A 19,363-nucleotide genomic window follows, 5' to 3' on the forward strand; every position below is an offset into this window, starting at 1 on the left:
CATTGCTGAATGTGTGTTTTCAGGAGCAGGAGACTTTTCCATGAGATATTGAACCAGAAATGAGCTCCTGTGAAAACTTTTCCCATGTTTTCCCTGCAGTGAACCCACCTAACAGCCCTCTGCTTTTCCTGATAAATAATCTGATTAGAGGTTTTCTGAGGGCAGCACTGAATGGATGGGAAAGGCTGAGCCCTCCTGCTGTCCTGGGCTCTGCTCCCCACACCAAGCAGCCTGAGGAGCTGTGGGAAATTGGGCCTAAAAAGCTGGATTTGGGGTTTGCTCACCCCCCAAGAGCTGTTTGTGCTCCCCACACCAAGCAGCCTGAGGAGATGTGGGAAATTGGGCCTAAAAAGTTGGATTTGGGGTTTGCTCACCCTCAAGAAATGTTTGTGCAAGGCATTTTTGCCTTTGTCCAGATGGAATGTGCTGCTGTATCCCATGTCCTGCTGGGAAGGAAAGGGAGGTGGTGTCCTTTCACCTGAAGGATTTTATTGTCTGCACTAAAGGTGGGTTAAAGGTGGAGACCTCAGAGCAAACTTCCAGGAGCTGAAGGGGCCTACAAGGGAGCCAGAGGGGGACTCTCCCAATAAATTGGAGTGACAGGACAAGGGCAATGGGTTTGCACTGAAAGAAGGGGAATTTAGCTCAGATATTAGAAAAATGCTGCCCTGTGAGGGTGGGCAGGCCCTGGCACAGGGTGCCCAGAGCAGCTGTGGCCGCCCCTGGATCCCTGGAGGTGCCCAAGGCCAGGCTGGACAGGGCTGGGACCAACCTGGGGCAGTGGAAGGTGTCCCCCATGGTGGGGTGGAATGAGAAGGGCTTGAAGGTCCCTCCCAAGCCAAACCATTCCATAATAAATGCAAATATCTGCAATATCTCAGAGCTGGCTGTCCCCCAGCTCAGCCCGCTCAGGTCAGGGCTGCTCCTGGGCTCCCCTGGCAGGGGGAACTGCTGTGCCCAGGGCTGTGGTGTCCTCTGAGCCCAGGGCTGGCTCTGGGCTCCCCGAGGGTCCCGGGGCTCAGCACCAGCACTGAGCATCCTCACACTGAAGGGGCAGCTGAAGGATTCACACCTGAGTGAGGGGGAGCAGAATTTGGGGCCTGGCCACTGCTCCTGCTCCCTCCTGTGTGCTCCCAGCCAAAGAAAATCCTCTGAAACACCAAATAATAAAAGAGATATGAAATACCTCTTCCAAATAATGAAATGTAGTGGGTTTAGATTCGATTTTAGGAAAAAATCCTTCCCTGTGAGGGTGCGGAGGCCCTGGCACAGGGTGCCCAGAGCAGCTGTAGCTGCCCCTGGATCCCTGGCAGTGCCCAAGGCCAGGCTGGATGGGGTTTGGAGCCACCTGGGGCAGTGGAAGGTGTCCCTGCCATGGCAGGGCTGGGACGAGGCGATCATCAAAGTCCCTTCCAATGCAAACCACCCCACAAGCCCCTGACAATAAATCAGGGAAAGGGGCTCCCAAAGCCCCCAGACCCTCCCTCCCCCAGGGGAATCAGCAGCCAGCTCCTCCCGGGGCCGCATTTTAGGGCCATTTTCCAGGGATTTTCTTTTCCCCACAGCAAAACCAGACCCACCCCTTTGTGCCAGGACTCGACGCTACTTTTTTTCTCCTGCCAGAGCCTCCCTCGTTGCAGGGGGGGCGGCCGGGCACCCCAGCTTTGACGCGCAGCCCTGGTGACTCAAGCCTGCGTCAGGGGCTGCGTGTCCCTTCGCGTTGATTTTTTTTTTTTTTTAATTTCTCTTATTTTTAATTTTCTATCCGCTTTCTCTCCTGATTTCCCGGGAGCCGCTCGGAGTTGCCTCCCTCCGGCGGGGCCGGGCGAGCCCAGCGCGCATCCACGGGGCGGCGGCGGGGCGGGCGGGGACGGGCAGCGGAGCGGAGCCGCCGGTACCTCGGAGCATCCCCGCCGAGCCCTTCCCGAGCCCTGCCCGCCTTTCCCGGCCGCTGCCGCTCCCGCCGGCCCGGCTCCCTGCATCCTCCTCGCTCTCCCCTGCTGATTTCTGCCGGGAATTTGGGTGATTCCTGCCGGGAATTTTGCGCTGTTTCCTTCAGGACCGGGCCAGTTTCTCCTGGAATCGTGAGGGTTTCATCCTCCCGGGGAGCCGCCGCAGCGCCGAGGTGAGGATGCTCCCCCCATCCCCGCCCTGCTGCCGGCGCTGGGTGCCCCCTCCCCAGCGGGGAAAAGATGCTCAGAGCCGGGGGGAGGTTAATGGAGGGGACAGCCCAGCCTGGGGGCACCAGGCGTGGCCCTCGGGGTGGTGGCATCCAGGGCTGGGGGGACATTTGGAGGCACTCCAGGGGCTGGGGCGTCCCCGCCGGGGGTGGCTCTGGGCTCCTGCCCGGCTCCTGCTGCTGGGGGGCTCATCCCGTCTGAGGATGGGTGGCAATGCAGCCTCCAGGTTGACCTTGACAATAACATTGGGAGAGGAGAAAGCGTTGGGCTGCAATGAATATTTCAGTCCTGGTCTCTGGAGTGGTGGTGGTGGTGGGGAGGGGTTTGCCCTTTCTTTTATTTTCGTGCTGCTCTTTGAGTGCGGATGGTTGGGTTTGAGGTAGAAAATGGGGTTTGGGGTCCTGGTTTTGTGAAATTCCCAGGATTGGGTGTGGGGAGCCCTTGGTCCCCTCTGTGCACGCTGGATAAACCCAAAGATGTGTTTTTTGGGCTGGTCCAAATTCCCATCACTCTGGGAATGTGGGGCTCAGACCAGCTGAGAAATCTGCTCCCAGCTCTTTGTAGAGGACCCAGAAGGTGAAATGCTGCTCCCTGGATCACGCCTTGTGTCTGAAGCACCTGAGGTTCCAATCCATCAGGAGCTGATGTAACTATTTCTGGTCTTGGGAGGAAAGAAACCTGGAGCACGGCGGCAGCTGAGCTATTCTTGGCAGGGTGGAGAGTTCCTTGTGAATATTTCTCCAGAGGTGTCAGGACTAGGTCAAGGAACCTGGCTGGGGGTGTGACTGCTCCGAGGGAAATAAAATGTGGGTCTGAGCTGTCCATTGGGATGGAGTGGAGATGGCTCTGCTGAAATCAGTAGGGATAAAAGGGTTCAGTTTAAATCTGGAGTGACTCCACTGCTACTTCAGGCTTGCAGAGAGCAGGAATCTGGAGTTCCACCAGAGCTGGAGTCACGAGGATCAGATTCACCCCAAATCAGACGCTGACCTGCCCACGTCCAGGTGAAATCATTGCCTTGGGAGGAGCAGCCCTGCTTTTACCCCATCCCGGGCTGGCTTTGGATTTGTTTGTTTACAAACGTAGCAGCAGCTCCATGAATTACAACGGGGAAAAGCAGCACTCACAGAGGGCTTTGGGTGCTGCCGTTTGTTGCTTTTTAGGGTAAATCTCGTCCGGTTTGGGGCTCGTTGAGTAACCTTTGGCTGGAGTGGGTGAGTTACCATGGATCGCTGAGGTCTAAGCGGAAAACGATCTTCTGGTGAATCAAACCAGCCCTGAAGGGATCATATGATGGTTGCCTTTGCTCTGGCGTACGTTATTGCAGCTGTGAGTGTTTTCGTGCTGCCGAATGAGACAGGAAAGGAGCCCTGAGCCCATGAACCCACGGGCTCACAGAATGAGACAGGAAAGGAGCCCTGAGCCCATGAACCCACGGGCTCACAGAATGAGACAGGAAAGGAGCCCTAAGCCCATGAACCCACGGGCTCACAGAATGAGACAGGAAAGGAGCCCTGAGCCCATGAACCCACGGGCTCACAGAATGAGACAGGAAAGGAGCCCACGGGCTCACAGCCTCGTGACAGACCCAACTGCCGGGGCTGCTCCTCCCGTGACCCATCAGCAAAACCCTTCCTGAGGTTCCTTGGCACCTCCTGGGGACAGGAGTGGCTGTCGGGTCCCAGCCGTGTCCCTCTGGGGTGGGACAGACCCACCTGGTTGAAATGCTCATTTTTAATTCAACCAATCTCATCTTGTGGGTTTTCCTGCCTCAGTTTCTCCTTTCTGGGCCCGGGGCTGCTCCTCCCGTGACCCATCAGCAAAACCCTTCCTGAGGTTCCTTGGCACCTCCTGGGGACAGGAGTGGCTGTCGGGTCACAGCCGTGTCCCTCTGGGGTGGGACAGACCCGCCTGGGCCGGGCAGAGCTGGTGCAGCCCCAGCCCTGCTTTGCTGGAGAGGAATTTGGGATATTTATAACATCTGGGCGCTCTCAGCCAGCGGGGTGGGTGTAAGACAGAAGCGGGGGCAGCTCTGATTCATCAGCTCTCCTGTGTCACGATGCTAAAGCGGGACGGGAAGGACGAGGAGCGGCTCCGGCCCCGCGGGGGGAAATGTGAGAGGCCGGGCTGCCTTCAGCCCCAGCCAGCCCTGGGATGCTTCCCGTGCTCTGTCACCCTCTGACACTGAGCCCAGCTGCAGTTTGTGCCTCCCCAGGGGTGGGTGTGAGGAGGGGACAGCCCTGGTGGCACGGAGTCACCCGTGTCCTTTCCGCACTTTAATGAGGGGACAAGGGGAGCAGCCCTAATGAGCCCAGATGGTAAAACCCTTCCCCTGAGGAGCCACAGGCCAGGCAAGGAGGAGCAAATTTAAGATGGAGGCGTCTTGGAGCAGCCTCTCTGGTGGAAGAGGGAGGTTTGTATGGTGGAGGCTGTGGGAAGGTCCTCGGGGCAGGGCAGGGGTGGGCAGAGCTGCAAAAACTCTGCCTTGGGCAGAAATCTCTTCCTGGGGCTTTGAAGAGAAGTTTGGATGTGCTGGGAGGGCCCTGCCCTTGGTTTCCTGTGGCTTGGAGGAGCAGGATGCTTCCCAAAGGACCAGCTCTGCCAGGGCCATGCCCACCCCAGCACGGAGGCTCTGCTGACCTCAGGGAGCAGCAGGAAGGGGCCTGGAGCTGGTTTTCTCATGATTTGGGCCAAAGTGGGATGAGCACCCAGGTCTCCTTCCCTTGGCTCTGGGCTGTGCAGCACAGAGGGAGGAACAGGAGGGATCCGTGCTCCTTCCCTCCTCCTGTGCTCCTTGGTGACCTTGGATCTGTCCCTTCTCCTCGCTGGGCCAGGCTCCCCACCCCAGCCAGCAGCCTTGCCCTGGGTGCAGTATTTCCCTGGCTCTCTGTGTGTCAGGGAGGATGGGGAGCTGCAAATTGATGCTCAGCTCTCCCAGCCCCAAGCTGAGAGTACATTTCCACCTCCCGAAATCCCTCGGCTCCTCTGTCCCCACTCCTCCCTCCTCTCCCTGCTCTGTGACCTTGATGGGGTGAGCTGGACCTTCCCAGGCCTGCTGAGCTGGGTGCTGCACCAGGAACATCTTTTCCCTCTCCTTCAGGAGCTGTGGGGGATTTCTGTGGAAGCGGAAGGGGGAGACATGGTAATGGTGGGGCAGGGAGGGACCAGCAGAGTCCCCAGGGGTTGAAATGCTCATTTTTAATTCACCCAATCTCGTCTTGTGGCTTTTCCTGCCTCGGTTTCTCATTTCTGGACCCAAATTAGGAATAAATGTAGAATTTGGACACAGGAGAGGAGAGATCCCACTGCACCCCGTCATTTGGACCCAGAGCACGTTTGCTGCTCTCCTTGGGTTCTGCTGTAAATCCCCATCTCCTCCCTGCCTTCCCCTGCTCTCCCAGGCCCAGCTGAAAGCTTTGCTGACACATTTCCAGCCTGGTATTGCTCCCCAGCTGCCTTCCCAAGAAAGCAAGGATGGGCAGAGCCAGGACACGTGGCCTGGAGCCTCCCTCCTCCCCTGGCCCTCGGTGATGCTGCTGCCAGGGCTGGGGGTCTGGGGTCACCCAAATAGCAGCTTTTCCCCATAACTGCTTTGGGATCCATGGGAGTCTCTGAGCAGGGATTAAACCCCTGGGTGTGACAAGGCAGGAGCTTCCCTCCTCCCCTGACCCTTGGTGATGCCGCTGCCAGGGCTGGGGGTGTGGGGAGTCTTCACTCACCTCAAATAGCAGCCCAAATAGCAGCTTTTCCCCATGGCTGCTTTTGGGATTGTTGGGAGCCTCTGAGCATGATTAAACCCCTGGGTGTGACAAGGCAGGAGCTTCTCCATCCCTGCCCTTCCCCTGGTGGGTTAAATCCAGTTTGTCCCGTGGCAAACCAGTCCCACGTGCCTTGGATCTGCTGCTGCGGTGGTTCCCACACCAGTCCAAAGGGATGGGGTGCTTGGGGTCACCCTGTGCCACCTGGGCATGCATGGGGACTGTCACTTTGTGCCAGCAGGAGCCCAGGGCTCAGCCCAGGGCTCAGGGAATGGTGTTTGCTGTCTGAGGAGTTCAATGTGAAGGTTTCAGTGGGAGCAGGGAAGTGGGAATCCCATTCAAGGACACACACGGGGATATGGTGGAGGATGAGGTGAGTTATTCCCTGCCCTTGTAATGCCTGTGCAGAGACACCAGCACAAACTGGTCCTTTCCAGGTCCTGCTGTGGCAAAAGCCACGTTCCCTCTCCAGCTGGGTGCCACCAGTGCTGGTTTTACCTGGGCAAAGCTCTGGGTGCAAAGGCAGCCCTGGTCTGGCAGCACCAGTGAGGTTCTTGCAAGCCATGGGCTCTGAAAGACCCTAATCTGTCTTCTAAAGAGAGAGAAAAATGCACATTTAAGAAAATTAAGGTCATGGGGACTAAGCAAACAAGCTGAATCTCCATCTGTCAGTGACAAGGGTTTTCTATCTCGCTCCAGCCCGGAAAGCTCCTGCTCATCAGCTGATCTGCCTTGTCTTTCTCACAGGGTGGTTGTTATTTTTGGCAGATGATTTTTTTGATTAAATTCCCTTTTCCTACCAAAGGAATGCGCAGAAATACCTCTCTCAGATGGATTTGGGCTGTGCTTTTTCGTTTGAGGGTGCAGCCCTTGGGGCTGGTGCAAAAAGCTGGGGAAATGAGGAGGAAGAGCCCTGCTGACCTGGCTTTCCCTGGGCCCTGCTCCTGTGCTGTGTGGGCTGGTGGCTTCGTGCAGGCTCTGCCTGGGCTCATCTCCCATTCCCAGCAGGGGTGGGGATGGTGAAGGCTGGGTGTGCTCACGGAATCAGGAATGATCCTCTCTCCTTCAGCTGGCATCTCTGCCAGGCAGCACCACCATGCCCAGGCTGGGGCTGAGCCATGGGGACACAGCAGGAACCCCCAAAGCAGCCATGGGGCACTGCCAGAGCCATGCCAGGGTCAGGATCTGGATCTCTGATCATTTTTCCCCTCTAGTTTAGCTTGGGCATGGGCAGGAAGGCTTGTACCTGTCCTTCACCCTCCTGCCAATGTTTGGAGAGCCCATCCCATTAAAGCAGCCCTGCTGAGCCCCCAAATCCTTTGGGAATGTTGCTGTCTGGAGTGTCCTCCAAGGCTCTGAGAGCTTCTGGGGCTTTGTGGGTGCTGGAAGGACCCTGCTCCTGCAGGATCTGTGTCCTGGTGCCTCTCAGAGCTCAGAACAACTGAACCAAGGACAGGAACAGGCTGAGATCCCTCTGGATCTGTGGGGTCTGTGCTGACCCCACGGTGCTGGCCTGGCTCAGCACCACCTGCCCTGGACCTGGCACCTCCCAGCGCATGGGGTGTCCCAAAAAAGCTGTTTGGGTGCCCTCACCGTGGGCCACTGTGCTCTGGGGGCTCGGCCAGCACATCCTGGATCTCCTTGGCTCTCTTCCTAATCTACTTTAGAGTTTCCTAAAGAGAAACTTTAGGGATCCTAAAGAGATATTTTAGAGAGCCTAAAGAGATACTTTAGGGGTCCTAAAGAGATACTTTAAAGATCCTAAAGAGATATTTTAGGGGTCCCAAAGAGAAACTTTAGGGGCCCTAAAGAGATATTTTAGAGATCCTAAAGAGATATTTTAGACAGCCTAAAGAGAAACTTTAGGGGTCCTAAAGAGATATTTTAGAGAGCCTAAAGAGATGCTTTAGAGATCCTAAAGAGATACTTCAGAGAATCCTAAGAGATATTTTAACCCCAAGCCCGAGTCCTCCTGGTGCCCTGAAGGAGCTGCTGAGCAGACAGGGAGCAGCAAACAACCCGTGGGTGATTTATCCAGCTCTGCACCGATCCGCACAGAGCCCGAGCCGGCCCTGATGGGAATCCTGCCCTTGCCCGGCTGCTGGGCGGGGCCCTGGCCGTGCTCGGTGCCCATCCCCAGCCGGCTGAGGATGCTCCAGCCCCGGGCAGCCACGTGCCGGTAATTGCCGCGATTGAGCAGCGAGCGGCTGCTGTGAATGAGCCCTCGTTAGGAAATTAAACATCGCTGGGCCTGGCCTGCACTAAATAACTCAAGCGGCTTCTCCGGAGGAGTCGGATCCAGGAAAGATGTGGAGCCGAGATGGTTGCCTGGCAACGGATGCAGCCGACGGTTGAAAATAGATTTTTTTTTTTTTCATATAGGAACAGGGCCTGGCAAAGGGGGAACTTCCGACAGGGGTGAGAAAACACCGAGGTGAGGGTGGCTGAGGGGGAGGTTTCCTGCTCCCGCTGCTTTGCTGATGGGCTTTGCTGCCTGGGCTGAACCCACTGCCCTGAATAAGGATGGGATTGTGGGCTGAGCTGGATCAAAAATGTCCAAGAGGAGAGAAGAGCTGGGAATGGCTCTGGAAAAGCCCTCAGGGTGGGAGGAGCAGGTGCTGCTGGGTCAGGTCTGGGAGCACCACCATGGCCCAGCTGAGATAAACAGGGCAGGTGAATTTTCCTCCTTTTAATGCCCTTATTAAAAATGATCAGCTCAAGATTGAGAGGCTCGATGGGTCTGGCGTCGCTCCCAGGGTGATTCTGAGGAGGAGAAATGCGCAGCTTCGTCCCTTAAAGGGCAGAGCTGGGGGTCCCATCCTCTCGAGGGCAGTGGGGATCTGCCCCACATTTCTACTTTTGGGTTTTGCCGTCCCAGGGTCTTGGCTCCAGCTGAGGTCTTTGCTCAGGGCGAGGGGCAACAAAGGTTCTCAGCATCTCTGCAGGCTCGGCACTCTGTTCCTCACGTCCAGACATCACTCTGATCTCTTAATTCTGTGTTGGCTCGTTGGTTTTGGGGTCTTTTCGGTAAGTTTGGTGGGGTGGCTTCCCATGGCATGCTGGTCCCGAGGTTATTTTGCATCTTCTGATGCCCCCCCCCCAATGTCCCCTCCTCTCACTGTCCGGGGAGAAGGACTACCAACCCCAGGCAGGGCCTTAGCGATACAAAAGCAGCAATTAACAAAAACGACAGGTGGTTACAATAACAAACAGGCAGAACTTCACCTTGGCAGCAACTGGTTAAACTGGTTTCACTCTGCAACCCTTTCTCCCTCCAAAACAAAAAAAAATTGGCAGATTTTTTACTTATAACAGGAGAGAAGAGCTGGGAATGGCTCTGGAAAAGCCCCCAGGAGGGAGGAGGAGGAGGCGCTGCTGCCCAGCTGGGGTGGGTCAGGTCTCTGAGCTCGGCACCACCATGGCCCTGGTGTCCCTGGGAGCAGAGATGGAGAGGACAGGAAAGAGGAGAGTGCAACTCTTCAGGAGGGTCCCTTTTCCAAGCTGAGGCATTTATTGTGGCAGTTCTGTGTTTTCTCCCCACCATGCTCCAAGGTGGGAGCTGCCCCATCTGCCCCCAGTGCTCCCAGTATGGAGAGGAAGGACGTGGTGCTTTCCCAGTTTGGGGGTGCCCAGCCCAGTGGAGCAGATTTCCACAATGAACCCACGATTTTTGGGGCGGGGTGGGGGAAATCTGCAGGGCTGGGCTGGGTTCTGAGCACCTCCTGAGGTGCTCCTGTGCAGGATTGCCCCTCCTGACCCACGCTGAGGGCTGGGGAAGTGAAGGGACCAGGGTTGATGGCTTTGCCTTGGCTGCTGCTGTTTTTGCAGCTGTTATCTCTCCCTGGGGAGATTGAGCATCAGGCTCCAAGGCTTTTCAGTCACTCCTGATAACTTCCTGGAATGCAGAGATAGCCTGGGCATGTGTCACTGTCCCCTGAGCGCTTCCAAGCTGTCGTGGAGCTGTGCTGATGGTCAGGAGGGGAAGGAGCAGGACAGGCAGGGCAGAGGCTGGGTTTGGTGTCAGGCCTTGTGAGGTTCAGCTGCTGGGCTGGAGGTGCTAGAGGGGAGGAGAGGTGTCACAGGGATGTGACCTGTCATCACCTGTCACTGTCCCCTGGAGCCCAGGGAAATTCCTCTCTCTGGGACACAGGAGGCTCTTCTCCATGCATGAGAGCAGCTGTGGCTGCCCCTGGATACCTGGAAGCGTCCAAGGCCAGGCTGGACAGGGCTTGGAGCAGCCTGGGGCAGTGGAAGGTGTCCCTGGTCTATGGGAGGTGTCCTGCCCATGGCAGGGGTGGGGTTGGATGAGCTTCAAGGTCCCTTCCCACCCAAACCATCCTGGCACTCTCTAACTCTCAACCAGAACATTGCACCTGGTCCAGCATTCCTGGGGCAGGAGACCCTCCAGGTTCAGGTGAATGTCCCAAGACACGGGGGGTGGACACCCTTCTCTCTGGGTGCTGCAGGGATGGACACCCTCTGTCCTGGTGCTGCAGATCCCAAATCACAGGGGATGGACGCCCTTCTCTCCTGGTGCTGCAGGGATGGACACCCTTCTCTCCTGATGCTGCAGGTCCCAATCACAGGGGATGGACGCCCTTCTCTCGCTGGGTGCTGCGGGGATGGACATCCATCTCTCCATGTGCTGCAGGTCCCACCATCCCACTGGAGATAAGCCAAACCCAACTGACTCTGACTGACCCCTTCCCCACACAGGTCCTGCTGATGAAGAGGAGGTGAGGCCCGAGCTGTAGCTCCCACTCTGTGCTGCTCCCTGCGGGACCTTCCTCCTCCTCCTCCTCCTCCGTGCCCGATCCCGCGCCGGGGCCGCCCCGATGCCGAAGAACAGCAAGGTGACGCAGCGGGAGCACAGCAGCGAGCATGTCACCGAGTCGGTGGCCGACCTGCTGGCCCACCAGGAGCCCGTGGACTACAAACGCAGCGTCCTCAACGTGGCCGGGGGGCGTGGAAAAAACCACTGGAGGCGGAGAACCGCCCGGCGTGGAACAGCAAGCTGCAGTACATCCTGGCGCGGAGGCTACTCCGGGGGGGTCTGGCCCTTCACTACCTCTCCAGAAAATGGAGGAGGGGACATGGAGGGATGGGCTCGGGTTTGGTGTTGCTGAAATGGCTCCTGAGGTGTTAAAGGGTCTTTTTTCCCAGCCCTGTGACAGAAGAAGAAGTCAAGATTCTTCAGCTCTGCTTTTCAGGGTTGTTTATTTTCTCATCTATTCCATTCTTTCTCTGGCCTGCTGAGATCTGTCCAGCAGGTTGGGTTGTGGCACAGTCCCTGCCCTTGGGGTGGTGTTAGTTCTTTATACTGCAAACTACAAGTACTTTATTTACCTTTATTTGCCCTACCTCTGCCAGAAGAATGGAGGAGGTGAGACATGGGGCAGGGATGGGCTCGGGTTTGGTGTTGCTGAAATGGCTCCTGAGGGGTTAAAGGGTCTTTTTTCCCAGCCCTGCAACAGAAGAAGTCAAGATTCCTCAGCTCTGGTATTCAAGGTTGTTTATTTTCTCTTATTTATTCCATTCTTTCTCTGACCTGCTGAGATCTGTCCAGCAGGTTGGGCTGTGGCACAGTCCCTGCCCTTGGGGTGGTGTGAGTTCTTTATACTAAGAACTACGTGTACTTTATTTACAATAACCTCTGCCAGAAGAATGGAGGAGGTGAGACATGGGGCAGGGGATTTGTGTTGCTGAAATGGCTCCTGAGGGATTAAAGAGTCTTTTTTCCCAGCCCCGTGACAGAAGAAAAAGTTGAGATTCGTTGGCTCTGCTTTTCAGGGTTGTTTATTTTCTCTCATCTATTCCATTCTGTCTCTGACCTGCTGAGGTCTGTCCAGCAGGTCGGGTTGTGGCACAGTCCCTGCCCTTGGGGTGGTGTTAACTTTTTATACTAAAAACTACTTGTACTTTATTTACAATAATTTTCCAATACCTATCACCTTTGTTAGACAGTCTGTCTCTACTCTAAACCAATGCAAAAGTGTCACCATCCCAGCAGAAGATGGAGGACAAGAAGAAGAAGAAAGACAGGACACACCCAGATTCCTCCATCTTGCCTCTTGAACCCCCATTCTAAATCCCCAAAATTCTACTTTTCCACCCTGTGACAAATTCACTATCATTCTACTCAAACTCTTGTGGCTTGTGAATCTTCACACAAAGTTGGTAATTGTTTCTATGGGTTAAAATCCAAGGCACAGGTGTCTTTGACTCCATGCCAAGGTCTCTGAGCCCCTTGCCAGGGTCTCCAATCACCCAGGGCAGGCAGAGGAATGTCCTGGGTTCCAACAGGACAGGATCAGCCCTTGGAGAAGGGGGTGTGACCCAACCCTGCCTTGCTGCGTGTTGGGGTGTGGATCCAGGAGAGGACAGGGGTGATTTGGGCTCTAGAATGGGTTATTTGGTATTGGTGCTAGGATGTCTGACGGGTGAGGAGACCGCTGTGCAGAACGCCATGATATCAGAAAGCTAATTAATTACTTTATTACACTATAACTAAATTACAGAATATTACACTAACAAGAACTATCATAACTAACTAACTAAAAAAACCTCTGCCTGAGAGTCCTGACACACACATGTGGATCCAATTGATCAATGACTCCAAAACACCATCACCAAAATCCAACCAAGCAATCACCTCAGGTAAACAATTTCCAGAACATTCCACAGGAGCAGCAAATGAGATAAGAATTGTTTTGATTGTTCTTTTCTCTGCTTCTCTCAGGAGAAATTCTGAGAAAGCTAAATCTCTGTCTGTTCATGTGAATACCACAGTTTGGGCTCTAAAGTGTGTTGTTTGGGCTCTGAAGGGGGAAAGGGCTGCCAGAAGTTGTGCTGAGACGTGGAGATCTCCAGGATGGCCTTTTCCTAAAGAGGCTCCAAAGTCACGGTGAATCCCAGCTTGGGAACCAGGATTTCTGGCTGCTCCCCTTATTCCTGTTGGGAATATTTATTTGCAGGTGACATCAGCCCCAGTATCCCTAGAGCTTTGTGGTTCTCTGATCCCTCACCGTAACCCCAGTGGCAGCTCGGGGCCGTGGCTGAGGTCCCCAGCGTCAGGAATGACCCAGGTTAGCAGTGATGGGCACAGAGCAATGTTGGCACAGTGCTGTGCTCCCTCTGCTGTGCTTTTTCCAGCCCCAGCACTCTAGAGCTGTAGGCTGTGTGGTTCTCTGACCCCTAACCCTAGTGCCTAATTTGGAAATTAGGGCTAAAAAGGGACCCATTTCCCTGGTCCTTGAAGCCACATTTTGTGGTCCCATCCCATTCCCAAACCCTCCTTGCAGCCAGCCCATTCTCCCATCCCACTCCAAGCCTCCTCCTCGGGTTTCCAAGAGCAGCCCAGAGGGTCAGGTCCCTCCCAGCTGCGCTCAGCCCCACCACCCTTCATCACACCGATGAGAAGGTGGGTTCCTCATCATAAATCCAAACCCAGCCCTGCTGGAGGGAGCCAGGACAGTACCCCTGTCCTCTCTGTGTTCCCAGTGTTCCATCCTTCGCCGTGGCCCCAGCCCTGCAGCTGCCCTCAATAATTCAAACATCTCCTGTGTCACATCAGGATGAGTCATTGTGGAGTGCAGTCAGCACTCCCCTCCCTCCCAGGGCTGCTCAGCCCCATTCCCTTCCCTCCCCATCCAGGATGGAGCTGGAAGTGCCCAGCTCCTGCATCCCAGCACCTCCCAGAGCCCTGCTTCAGCTCAGCACAGCTCTTCATGGGTGCTCACCCCAAATTCAGGGCTGGGAGAGGTCGGTGCAGCCCTGTTGGCTTCATCACACAGCTGCCCACAGCTGGCCTCTGATTGCCAAGAAAGTTTTCCCCATTAAATGAGATTTAGAACCAGATTTCCCCATTAAATGATATTTAGAACCAGATTTCCACATTAAATTAGATTTTTAAACCAGATTTAGAGCCAGAGGTTGGAGAACCAGCATCCTCCTTTTCCACAAGGATTAACCCAGCTGTGCTTCAGTTTCCCCCATGCCACAGCAATCCTTAATTAACCATAATTAGTGCACCCAGTGAAAAATCCTCAGCTTAGGCTGAGCTCTCTGCTGTCCTGGTTTTCTGGGGGGCTTTGGCCTCAGCTGAGCAGTGCTGGGTGATGGGAGGTGCCACTGGCATTCCCAGGCTGGGATTCCTCCTGGTGTATTCCTCAAACCCAGGGCTGAACTTGCTGTCTGTGTGTGGGGAGCATTAAAGAAGTGGTTTTGGACACAAGGCCCGATGGGATGTGGAATGGGGATGGGGACAGGGGCAGCAGAGCCCTGACAATGCTGCAGCAGAGGGGATGAGCAATGGGTTTGACCCACCCTGTGCAGGGATCCTATTTGTCCTTACTTTCCTACTTCTTGCATAATTTTTCTGCTGACAAACCTCATGGCTGCTGCTTGGCTCCAATCACAGTTCTGCTGTCCCTGAGGCCTTTTGCACTTTTCCCAAACCCTCTGATTTTATGGATTCCCACATGCAATTTCTCTCCCTGCCCCCATTTTTAACTCGCCATCTCCACCCAGGATAAGAATAGCATTATGAGTCTTGAGGATTTTCAGGCCTTTTTGTGCCTTTTTCACTGAGACCTATTGCTGGTCGGGGATCTATGTACAAATCACAAATGGGATGGGACTGTTAGGAACATGCCTTGAGCTGTTTGATTTTCCAGTATCAGTCTCATTCCATGGTTATGACAATGGGAAGATGCCAGCAGCTCACATCCCAGGCAGCAGACCAAGAACTCAATGTTGCAATTCACTTTAAAAGCTTTTTGACCAATCACACAAAGCAAAAGCACACTGACAGTATTTACATGTGTATAGTATATATTCTATATTGACAGCAGTTCTATCCACCACTATCAGCACACATACCATTGGTTAAAACAATGCTTGCTGATTCAAATACAATACCTGCTTGTAAGCCTTCAAACACAATGCACAGAGCTCCATTATTAAGCTTAGAACTTTCTAATATCTCTCTAGATAATATTTTCTGCAGCTTAGGGAGTTATTCTAGCCAAGTGTTAATACACAGACCATTGTTCTATTTGTCCTTGCTTTTCTACTTCTTGCACAATTTTTCTGCTGACCAATCTCATGGCTGCTGCTTAGCTCCAATCACAGTTCTGCTGTTTCTGAGGCCTTTTGCAGCTTTCCCAAACCCCTCTGATTTTATGGATTCCCGCACTCAATTTCTCTCCCCTGCCCCCATTTTTAACTCACCATCCCCACCCATGCTGGGGCTGATCCTCTTTGCAGAGTCCCTGCTTGGAGCTGCATCCCCTGCCCTGGTCCTGCCTGGCCTGGGGAGTGGTGGCTGTCACTGGAGTGTCCATCCAGGGGCACTGAGCCAGGCAGGGAGTGGGACAAGCAGCTGCTTTTAGGGGCTCCTTGCTGTGACAGAACATCTTCCTGCAGCAGGACTTCAAACAAAATCTTTACAAGCTGCCCCAACCATTGCCACTATTCCATGGATGGGGAAACTGAGGCACAGAGCTGGGAACTGCCTTGAGCAGCCGATTGCTGGGCTCTGCTGGGTTTTTCTTTTGCCCAAGTTGCATCATCTGTCTGTCCCATGGGGCAGGCACCGATTCTCTGCCCTTTCCTCCTGCCATGTCTCTTGGCTGGGGTTCCCACCAGGCTGTGAGGTGCTGCCAGCAGCGGTGCAGGGGTTTGGGTGTTGGGGAAGATGAAACAGGAAAGCCTTATAAATATGATTGTCTGGCACAAGATTTTGAGAATATGGAAATTATAAGTGAGATTGAAATGAAAGCAAGCTTTGAGATACCTCAGTTACTGAACAACTGGAAAACAATGGTGTGGCCAGCTGAAGGTAATCCCCTTTTGATGGAACAACACCCTCTGCTTGCAGACAGGCCCAAGGGTCAGAGCAGACCCTGCCAGCTTGGCAGAACGGCCCAAAAGAGGAGTTTTTAGGGTTTAAAATGTAACACAGTGTGGTAATGTAATGATTCTTATAGGCTGTATAGAAATGCTATAGGATTTGTATCTTGTACTAGATTGGTTAGTGAGAATTAGAATATTCAACACAGAAGAAGATTTATGGCATTGTAACGGGAACTTCACTCTCTTACTCTTACCTCTTGTCTCTTAGCTCTTGCCTTTCACTCTCTGACCCCTTTTAATTTCTTACCCTTTCACTCTCTTACCCTCTCACCCTCTCTCCCCCTCTCTTCTCTCAGTCCTGCTCCAGCTGTGGCTGGCAGCTCCCAGCAGGGCCCTGCACCCAGGCCCTTTGCAATAAACCCCAAGTTCCCAGCCCTGGCTGCAGAGATCTCTCGTCTCCGTCTGTCCCCACCGTCCTACCCCCCGATGCTCCGACATTTGGGAGGGATGGACAGACAGACAGAGCTTTCCTGGCGCTTGAGCAGCTCCAGGATGTGAAGGCGGCGGCTGCTTTCCCTGCTGCTCCCCCAGCAGGTGTGTGCGGGGGAGAACAGCTTCGTGCTGCTGCCAGGATGGGCTGCAGCCAAATTCCCAGGACTCCAGCAGGGGCTGGCAGCTCTGCCCTGGTGCTGCACGGCCGTGGGCTGCTGCTCACCTTTCCAGGCACCACAGCAAGAGAATCTCCAATGCTGGACAAATTTGCATCTGAATCTGTCTCACGTTCACCTGTCTGTAGGTTGATATAGCCAGGAGAGTGTTGCACAGATGGGATGCTTGTGGTCCTTCCTGACTTTCCCTGAGCTCCAGCTCTGCTCTCTGCCTCTCCTTTTACCCTCCCACTCACCCTGGGCTGCTGCACCTCAATATTGCCAGCTGGAGATCTATGTACAAATCACAAATGGGATGGGACTGTTAGGAATGTGCCTTGAGCTGTTTTATTTTCCAGCATCAGTCTCATTCCATGGTTATGACAACGGGAAGATGCCACCAGCTCACATCCCAGGCAGCAGACAAAGAACTCAATGTTGCAATTCACTTTAAAAGTTTTTTGACCAATCACACAGAGCAAAAGCACACTGACAGTATTTATATCTGTATAGTATATATTCTACATTGACAGCAGTTCTGTCCACCACTATCAGCACACGTACCTTTGGTTAAAACAATGTTTGCTTATTCAAATACAATACCTGCTTGTAAGCCTTCAAACACAGAGCACAGAGCTCCATTATTAAGCTTAGAACTCTCTAATATCTTGCTAGATAAACTTTTCTGCAGCTTAGGGAGTTATTCTAGACAAGTATTAATACACAGATCATTGCTGGATTTGTCCTTACTCTCTACTTCTCATATAATTTTTCTGCTGACCAATCTCATGGCTGCTGCTTAGCTCCAATCACAGTTCTGCTGTTTCTGAGGCCTTTTGCAGCTTTCCCAAACCCTTCTGATTTTATGGATTCCCACACTCAATTTCTCTGCCTGCCCCCATTTTTAACTCACCATCCCCACCCATGCTGGGGCTGATCCTCTTTGCAGAGTCCCTGCTTGGAACTGCATCCCCTGCCCTGGTCCTGCCTGGCCTGGGGAGTGGTGGCTGTCACTGGAGTGCCAATCCAGGCGGGAATTTTGGTTGTCTTTGGACCTTCTGCTGCCCTGCAGGAGCCAGCACATTCTCCTGAGCCCATTCCTGAGTTCCTGGCAGGAGCTGGAGCTGTTCCTCAGGCAGGAGCTGCAGCGTGAGTCATCGCATCCCTTACGGCCATCGCTTCTGCTTCGGGAACCACCAGCTCCTCTCCAGCCCCAGCACTCAGACAGACATTAATCGAGTTTTAATCTGAGCTGTTTCCACTCCTTGGCCATGCAGGGTGGCACATGGCACGGTGATGCTGCTGCTGGCAATGTGGGATGTCCAGGGGGATGTGTTGGGACAGGGGGCTTGGCTGTGCTGGGGGAACAGGATGGCTCAGGAATGAGGCCGTGTCCCCAGGGGTCAGCTCATGGAGGTGGCTCCTTGCACATGGTGTCTTGGTTTGGAAAGCCAGGTGTCTGCTAAGCAAGGCAGGAGCCTCCCCTGAAATGGAAAATGTAAACCCCCTCCCTCCAAACTGTTATAAATTTTAGATTAAGGGACTCTCAGGCAAAAATATGGGACCAGGAATAACAGTTCTTTATTAAGGAAAGAAAATAAAAAGATTAAATAAACAATGCAATAAACCAAAACAACACTGCCAGAGTCAGAACCCAACCTGACACCCTGTGGGTCAGGGTGCTGGCAGCAGTCCCATTGGAATTGTGGCTCAGCCCTCCTGCAGTGTCAGGGGTGGTTCTGCTGGAGCAGGGATCCTGGAGAAAGGTGCAGTCTCTGCCTCTGGAGATCCAGGGGAAGAGGCAGCTGCTGTTCCTCTGGGCAATCCAGTGCAGAAGCCGTGCTGGTGTTCCAGGATCTCCAGATTATATCCGGGTAGGAATGCTTGGCTCCTCCCTCTGGGCTCACATCTCCCCATGGGATGATGGAATTTGATCAGCCATGCAGGGACACTCACTGGCCATGAACAGAAGAGATCTCCTGGAGGGAGGATTGGTTTATGGAAGAGAAAGGAAAACTGCCCAATGAACAGAAGATCACTGCCCCAGCTCTAACAGATGGCAAATGGAATGCACATTGCCTTGCAATCCAGGACACATTGGAGATTTGTCTGTGTGGATTCAGGGAGTCCTTGGGGGCCTTGGGGTTAATCCCACATGATCCACAGCCTTTGCTTCCACACGTGTTTGCTCCTCTCCACAGCTTCTCCTCTGGCCAAGCTCTGATCTGCATTCCTGGATCACAAAGCCATGGAAACGTTTAGGTTGGAAAAGCTCTCTGAGATCATGGAGTCCAAACATGAGCCCAGCACAAGGCCACCACCAGCCCATGTCCCCAGCTGGCACACTCACATGTTTTTAAACCCTTGCAGGGAGGGGGATTCTCCTGCTGCCCTGCACAGCCTGTGCCAGTGCCTGACCATCCTTCCGTGAAGAAATTTGTCCCAATATCCAATCTCAGCCTCCCCTGGTACAACTTGGGGCTGTTTGCAAATGAACTGATGGACCAGGCAGAGCCTGCCCCAGCTCTGCCTTACTTGTCCATCTGTCCTCAGAGCAGGGAGATCTGCAATGACCTTTCTCTCCCCTTCCAGGTGCCTACCTGGTCCCTTACCTGGTCCTGCTCATCATCATCGGGCTGCCCCTGTTCTTCCTGGAGCTGGCCGTGGGGCAGCGCATCCGCCGGGGCAGCATCGGCGTCTGGAATTACATCTGCCCCCGCCTGGGGGGCATTGGCTACGCCAGCTGCCTGGTGAGCACAGCCCGACCCCAGGGACCCTCCAGGGCCACCACGGGACCCTCCAGACCCAGGGACCCTCCAGGGCCACCCTGAGCCCCTCCAGTCCTGGGGACCCTCCAGCCCTACCTCGGGACCCTCCAGCCCCACCTCAGGGACTCTCCAGCCCTGGGGACCCTCCAAGGCCA

The 19,363-nt window shown here is 54.3% G+C and overlaps 1 protein-coding gene across 1 annotated transcript in view; it reads left to right on the forward strand.

The window, feature by feature from the left end:
- Nucleotides 1-1,873: 1,873 nt before the first annotated feature.
- Nucleotides 1,874-19,363, forward strand: part of SLC6A17 (solute carrier family 6 member 17) — a 30,114-nt gene continuing 12,624 nt past the window's right edge. Inside the window, 5 exon segments of the mRNA XM_030965700.1 lie at nt 1,874-2,125; nt 10,655-10,897; nt 10,900-10,994; nt 11,273-11,321; nt 19,033-19,190. Coding sequence (XP_030821560.1) covers nt 10,774-10,897; nt 10,900-10,994; nt 11,273-11,321; nt 19,033-19,190 — 426 coding nt within the window. The 5' untranslated portion in view covers nt 1,874-2,125; nt 10,655-10,773.

Source organism: Camarhynchus parvulus, chromosome 26, assembly GCF_901933205.1.
Source record: "Camarhynchus parvulus chromosome 26, STF_HiC, whole genome shotgun sequence".
Taxonomy (NCBI): Eukaryota; Metazoa; Chordata; class Aves; order Passeriformes; family Thraupidae; genus Camarhynchus; species Camarhynchus parvulus.